The sequence below is a fragment of the Petaurus breviceps genome, unplaced genomic scaffold, assembly GCF_028583685.1.
Source record: "Petaurus breviceps papuanus isolate PSGF00001 unplaced genomic scaffold, PetGlider_PUasm1.0 90823, whole genome shotgun sequence".
In the NCBI taxonomy this organism is placed as follows: Eukaryota; Metazoa; Chordata; class Mammalia; order Diprotodontia; family Petauridae; genus Petaurus; species Petaurus breviceps.
Window position 1 is genome coordinate 23,300,505 of NW_027187352.1, and position 8,069 is coordinate 23,308,573.

At 36.9% G+C, this 8,069-nt stretch overlaps 1 protein-coding gene across 1 annotated transcript in view; it reads left to right on the forward strand.

The window, feature by feature from the left end:
* The window catches only part of TYR (tyrosinase), a 189,808-nt gene extending 186,394 nt beyond the window's left edge, over positions 1-3,414 (forward strand). The window contains exon 5 of the mRNA XM_069071046.1: positions 2,860-3,414. Within this exon, the coding sequence (XP_068927147.1) occupies positions 2,860-3,062 (203 nt within the window). The 3' untranslated portion in view covers positions 3,063-3,414. The remainder of the gene's footprint in view (positions 1-2,859) is intronic.
* The last annotated feature ends 4,655 nt before the right edge of the window (positions 3,415-8,069 follow it).

Here is an 8,069-nt window from a genome sequence, read left to right on the forward strand (position 1 = left end):
CACCAGCTGCTTTCCTGGAAATGTAGGGGGGGGAAGCCTGGTGAAGAGATATTGATCCTCCAGACCAGTGAAACCTTGGGGAAAGGACTACTTTCTTTCAATTGTCTACAAGAGTCAGACTTCTCTGGGCCACATACATTACTGATAGAGAATCAGACTTGAAGTCAGGAAGACCTAGGTTCAAATCTCCCATCAAATCACTGTGTCACATAAGACAACTTGCTTAAACATACTGAGCATCAGATTACTTATCTGTAAAATGGCGACAACAATGCCTGTACTACAAACCTCACAGGGGTACTGTAAGCATCAAATGGGATATTATAAAGTGCTTTGCCAACTTAAAAGCACAATATAAATGTCCATGTTCTGTACAGCTGTGCCAGGCACAGTCAGGATTGGGGTAGAGAGACACAAAATAGTAAACATGTGCCTGTCCATCAGGAGGTTACACTCTAGTTAGAGGGACACAACTGAAATACATGACTTTACTTTCCATGTGTAGCTCTGCTCGATCTGAACTCCATGGAACAAGATGTGTTTATGCTGCCCACCCCTGGTTTCTCCCTCTGTCCCTGCTTTCCAACTTCCTTCTGTGTGTTGCCTTCCCCCATTAGACTGTAAGCTCCTTGAGGGCAGGGACTGTCTTTCTCATTTATATACTCAATGTTTATCATGGTACCTGGCATACTGAATAAACATTTACTAAACTGAATTGACATAAAACTAGAGAACCACTCAGGATGGCTCATAGGCAAGCTCTTAAGGGTTAGTAGTATAAATTTCCAAAGCTATAGCAACTCAGACAAAGGAAGAATCAATATGGACTCCAGTAGTCAGCAGAGTGACTGATATCATCAATGTCTGACTTCCTGGTTGAACTTCATGAATTATTAATTCTTGGAAGGTCAAATATAACCTTGTTTACAAAGAAAGGTTCCACAATCTGATCCCAACCTACATTTATGGTCTTATTTTCTACAATACTATTCCCCTTCATGAAGTCTGTGTGCTCCAGTCAAACTGGTCTTATTGCTGTTTGGACAACTTTGTTGAGTCATTTCAGTCACACTGGACTCTCTGTGACATTTGAGGTTTTCTTAGCAAAGAAACTGTAGTGTTTTGCCATTGCTTTCTCCAGCTCATTTTACAGATGAGAAAATGAGGCAAGCAAGGTTCAGTGACTTGCCCAGGGTCACATAGCTGCTAGTAAGTAGCTGAGGCCAGATTTGAACTCAGGTTCTCCTGACTCCAGGGACAGTGCTCTGTCCACTGTGCCACCTAACTGCCCTGTTGGAATAATAAGCATTCATTTTTTGGAAAATCTTGACAGTCACAACAATTCTGGGGTTGATTTGCTCAGCTGTTAATTGAAAGGGTTAAACCAAATAACGTGTAAGGACCCTTCTATTTTTAAACACTATGAAATCCTTTGATATCTAGAACCCTTACTTTTCCCTATAACTTTGATACTGGCATTCTCTGTGCCTAAAACATTCTCCTTTCCATCATTTAAGGCTCACTTAAAAGATACTCTCAGGCAGCTACATACTGCAGGACTAAGAATCAGAAAGATTTGTCTGAATCCTACTTTAGAGTCTTCTTAGGTGTGTAATCTAGTGCAAACTGCTTAACCTCTGTCAGTATCATTTTTTTCAAAATTAAAATTTGGAAAATAATAATTTTGTCCTAACAAGGGAGTTGTATCAAGTAAGATAATATATGTAAAACACTGTGCAAATCTTAAAGTGCTATATACATCAATCAACAAATATTTATTAAGCACCTGCTACATGCCAAGTCTGTGCTAGGCACTAGGGAAAAAAAGTACAAAGAATGAAACAGTACCTATATACAAGGGGCTTAGACATTGATTATCATTGTTATTGTTATCAAGAATAATTATACAACAACAAAAATAATAAAGTCCTGTCTTCTCTACCAAGCCAAAAGTGATTTTCCCTTTCTTTGCCATTTCTTAGCACGTTATGCCTATATAGAGCACGTTTACTATTCTATTTTTGTGTTATGTTTATCTGTGTAAATATTTGCTTTCTCTTGCTAGACTGTAATTCCATTGACTTATTTATTTTCAAAGCCCCTACTGCTCACCACAATATTTTGTGCAAAGTTATGAATTGATATTTTTAATTGAATGAATGAATGAATGTATAGGACTTGGGGATAATCTGCCACTTGACAAAAAACTTACATTTTCAGATTTACAAAATACTTTCTTCATAACAGCTGGGAAGAAGAGATTTATTACGATTTAAAAAAATATTTTATTACAATTTATTATTTTATAAATTTTCCAAAAATATTTTCATCACAATAAAACTGTGAAGGTGCTATTACATATGATAAATGTGTGTATACATATGTTTACACATATTTATTTAAATTTACATAAGTATATGTCTATATGATTTTTTTTTACAGATCGGGAAATAGAGGTGCAAAGGCCCAATGCAATTTATTCAGCCATGATGAATGTGAGAACTGGGATTTGACCTCAGGTCTCCTGACTCCAATTCAAATGCCTTTCCTATGCTATATCTTGCCTTGGCCCTCTTCCATCAATAGATACGAGATGTTTTAAAATGCCCAGCTTTTACAACATGCAGTACAGCAACTCCATCTAAGGACAGCCTCTCCTGATCCTCAGGCTGCCATTACCAGCCCTCTCCACTACATCATTGAATTTATTTTGCATATGTATTTATTTATCCCAAATAGATTTTAAGCTTCATTCCTTTCATTGCAGTCTGAGACCCTAGCATAGTGATTGGTAAAAGGTAGGCTCTCAATACATTTTTATTGATAAATTTATTAATTATAGATATCTTCTCTTTTCAGCACCTGTTTTCTTTCAAGAATTTGTTAGGCTTTACTTGGAGCAAGCAAGTCAGATTTGGCAGTGGCTTGTTGCAGCTGCTGCCATTGGTGGAGTGATTACTGCAATCATCTTAGGGCTTGCCAGCCTGTTGTGCCGAAAGAAGAGAAAGAGGTTCTCCGAAGAAGAACAACCCCTGCTCGTTCAAGAAAGAGGACTACTTTAGAGAAACTTATCACACTAACTTATAGGGTTATAACTTATAGCCTTTGGGGAGGAAATAGTGGGTGATATAAAGGCCTCTCACTAAGTCACTAAGGGCAAGGACAAAATGTTACATGGTTATAGAATGTTGTGATCCTGACAAATCATCTTGGTTGTCTAGGGACATGCTCAGCATGAGAATGTAGGATGCAATATGGTACCGCATCTGTTTGAAAACATTAAAGCCTGCAAATATATTTTCATGATTCCCCTTGGAAGATTGCTGGGAGCCAAATATTCTTAAGGAAAGCTTGCTAGTATGAACTGTGTAACTATTTGTTATAGCCATATTAAAGACTCCCATGAAGCCACTATGATTTTGTTTTCATTTTTTCCCCCTAATCTGCTACTTTATTGTCAGATTTGGTTCCCAGTAACAGCTCCCACTTGCATAGTGCTATAAGTGTGACAAAGCACCTTTCTCACAATACCTTTGTGAGATGAGTCCAGTGACAAGGATACTAAAGTGAGAAGCCTTATATATGGGAAATGAAAATACTTTGATAAATTCATTGATTATAGACATGACTTTTGGTATCATAGGCTCTGAGTGTAAATCTCATCTCTGTAACTTACTAGCTGTGTGATCTTGGACAACTCATTGAATCACTGAGCCCCTGTATTCGCATATATAATATGAAGCTATTATCATATCATAGGTGACATTTAAGGTCTTTTCCAGCTCTCTATAAATGTGATTTTAGGATCTAATTTATATACCAAAGGTCATGTGACTTGTAAGGAGAGGAGCTAGGACTTAGATCTCAGTCTTGTGATTCAAAGACCAGTATCTCTTTCCATTACAGTATGGATTCCATTACTACCTTCTTTTTACCCTTAAGATTTCTAATTTTAATACAATAGTAACAAGTCAGGTATCATTGAAATTCTTAAAGGTAATTTTTTTTAAGTAGAAAATATCATATAGATGAATCTCTGGATTTTATTGTCAGAACGGACTTCAGTGGCCATCTGATCCAACCCATACCTAATAAAGAATCCAGACTACAACATAAATGACAAATGGCCTTCTAGTCTTTGCTTGAAAACCACCACCACCCCCACAGACAGGAAAACCACTACCTTTGAAGAGAGTCAATTATACTTTGGGATCACTCGAAACATTATGAAAATCTTCCTTCCAACAAGCTTAAATTGTCTCCATAATTTCTTTCCATGATTCTTAGTTCTACAATCTGGAGCTCAAGTCTAATTACTCTTCCAAGTGATGGCCCCTATAAAGAATGTAACATCTTTCCCGAATCTTTTCTTCCCTTTGATAAGCATCCTCTGTTCCTTCAAACAATTATCAGATATTTCATAAAGTTAGTGGATTGCCTTAATTGATTTACTTAATCAACCACACTCTTACACCTAGAATCCTTTAGCTAGAAGCATTCCTCAGTCACCTAGTTTACTGAGCACAAATCTCCTCTCCCCTATCCTTTAGAGTATTAGAACATTTGATAAACACTTTAGATTTTTATTCTGAAGGGGCAATAAAAGCCACTTAGCCTAACCCATTCTTTTCATTGTTAAGAAATCCATGGCCCAGAAATGTTTAACAACTTAAGGCTATACAGCTGTTGAGAGAATTGAGATCTGAACATGGGGTTATCACTAAATTTGTAACAAGAATAAGCAATTATTAGCATTTCAAAAGTGCAACATCCCTACCATAAGCCTATATTAATGAGCAAACTACTCTGTTCTTCCTCAAAATAGCTTATTAGCTGGAGTTTGGGCTTCTCAATGCTTCGTTTGCATTTACAGCTTAAATCACTGAGACAGTGTGTGAGATGTAAAATCAGTGTTCCTGACTCAGGGATTATGATTTACCAAAGCAATTTTCAATCTGACAAACTCATAACATAGAATATTTATGTTTTTCTAGGGCCAGAGACTACCTCCTTGTGAAATAGCAACATCTACAGTGAAATTGCCCCCATACTCCTTTCCTGACTCCTACGAGAAAATACAGAAATCAGGTGGTTGCCAGTATAAGATACCTGGCATTCTCATGAAACTCCAATCAGCATTGCATTCTGTGAATTTACCATATGAGGGGCTTTTCGTGAATGGCTTCATTTCTGTTCTTACTATTTCCATCCTTACCAAGCAAAGTTCATCATACAGGGGAAATGAACAGCTGTCACTCTTTTTGTTCCTCTTTCCGGCCTTTATCTAAAGAGTATTTTTAGTGCCCACCCTCTTCAACCAGTTAAATATATAATTCACCATCTGTGAGAACAAATGAGTGACGAGTATAAGACATTTGAGCCAATGCCTTCAGCAGACTGACAACTGGCATTGATGGGGACAGAAGCATATTTTTTTGTCATTGCCTTTTTGTTTTGTTTTGCTTTGTTTTACTTGATGTTGATTGGTAGAAATGTCTTCCTTTGTAATCACACAAAGAGGCCTCATTTTGGCCACCCATTGTGAGTTTTCTGGGCTAATTTCTGGGTCTTTCAGTAGAACCAAGTTCCACTTTTCTTTTGATTGGTCTGCATCTGCAGTTGGCTTTAAAACAAACAAACAAAGGAGGCAGACAGAGATTATAGAAAGACAACTTGACATAGAATCATTGGGCTCATATATTGGCTTTTGCCAGCATTTGTAGCCTTGAGATGTTAAAGTCCCTTCTCTGGACCTCAGTGCTTTCATCCAAAGATGAAAGTGTTGGACCAGATGACTTTGAAAATTCTCTTCTTCTTCTAAATCTATGATTTCCTCTATAGGTGAAGATTTATGTGTGCATATACAGATATGAATATCTGCTTATATACACATAAATGTATATATATATGCATGTATTCCAAAACACGGAGCAAAGAAGATAGATGATGAGAGTTCATATGGAAAAGTCATGGGTCTAGGAACATCCAGGAACCATTCTGATCTTCTCTACCAAACTAAAGTTTTAAAGAGAAGTGAAATTCCTAACTTTCATTTAGAGCTTAGAATTTTCACACTGGAAGGCAAATATATGGCTATCCTTGAATCTTCTAATAGCATATTAGAACTTTCCTTCTCAATTGCATCATAAACATGTCTATCAGCCTTACCTTCCCTATTGTACCTTGGCACAGTGCTTTGCATGTACAGAAAAACTCCAAAGGAACTATGGTCTCATCAATGAAGATATTATCTCCAGTGGTGTTTATTGCCAACCAATCATGCCTGTCCACATATATGAATTTTATCTATATTGACCCAATGTGCTGGGGTTTTTTGGGGGGGGAGAAGGTCACTCCTTGAATTCCCTTGACATTGCAAAGATTACAGTGAAATCTCATCCATCTCTAGTCTTTGATTTTTGATACCCATTTTTTTAAATCATATATTTTTATGACACGTTACCTTAATTATTCTATGCAGATATTTATTTGAAATGTGTTGCAGCCTGATTACTCTCACTTCTCCATTTCTCTTTTGGTGATATTCAACTTTAATTCTTCAGAAACTATAGTTGCCCCAGGATACAAGGATAGTTAATGGTTGGGAGAAGATGCCAAGACAACTGAGGGATTCATGCTATTTGACTGTACCTTGACAGATTTCACTTCCCTTTTTAAATTTCCATTCCATATTTCTTCCACTATCTAGTTTTCTGCTTATTAGGCTATTACTGGATCAAGCTTCCCGATGACACTTTACAGAAAGGATATTTTGACTCCAAATCTGTTGCTGCCAAAGAGAGTTAAAAATGGCATTTGAGTGGCATGTGAAAGTGTTATTTTAAGATGTGTAGCAAGAACCTAGAAAACCATATATTTTTAAGAAGATAACTACCTCCTTTTGTCCCTCCAGTGTTTATAAGGAGATCCTGGGATGTGGCCAAATAGTTATAGCATATGTTGCTAATCCAATGGAATGAGCTACAGGACCAATACATCTCCCCAAATTCATTAAGAAGAGAGACCCCCCCCATTGAAATTAATGTTGCCCTCTCTTGTCTTTTAATCTTCTCCCACTCAATACTTCCATAAAATTAAAGGTTAGAAATGCATCAGGGCCTGATACCTACAGATTCATAATTTGATCCTGGGTACAAAAAATTGGGTATAATATTATATGACCTCTTATTTGTAACATACTTCAGACAACTCCAAGTGGCTGGGAAAGGTTTTTTTTGACTATCTCCTACCCAATTTCCTATCAGGTGGAGGCTAGTGGCTTTTAGTCTCATTTCAGATCTTATCAAGTCCCTTTTTTTCTAAGTATCTTTGTAACCAAGTATCAAGACCTCTTGCTGTGATCTAATTCCCTGGTGATGGATCCTTTACATCCTGACTTTGACTGGAAGGAGAAACAATGAATTCCTTGTCAGAGTAAGTTTCAAGATGCAACCCACTCCTGATATCTGAATAATGTTTATCAGCTCCTGACTATAACTTCTAACCTCAATTAGAGCATTGACTCCCTTATTTTCTTTCAAACCTCATATCCTTAAGTCAAGGATGCATCTATGGACTAGACTTCCTAAATGACATTCACATAAGTTCCCAAGAAGAGCTCATCCTGTTGTTGACTCTCTTCAGATGGGAAATTATCATCCTTCATGATTATTGGTGTTGTTTATGTTTCTTCATCTTTCTGGTTCATTTCTACTTCCTCCCCAACAGGCATTCATATCTCTACAAACTGACTTCAATTTCATCTTTGCATTCTTGTTTGCTCCCTTGAAAAATTACTTTTATATACACGACTCCCCAATCTATCCTTCTAGACATGTCCACTCCTCCAAGTCCTACCAAAAAACCCATAATTTTAAATGCCTGTTTATCTACACAGTATTTAGTACAGTGCATGGAACAGAGTAGGTATTCAATAAATATTTATTAATTCATTGATTTACACATGTATTTGAGAATTCCTAACAGCTAATTGAAAATCTGACTCCCATAAATACCATTACACTTGACTTTGCCATCTGGAATCTAGTAAAACAAGACTAATCTCTCTC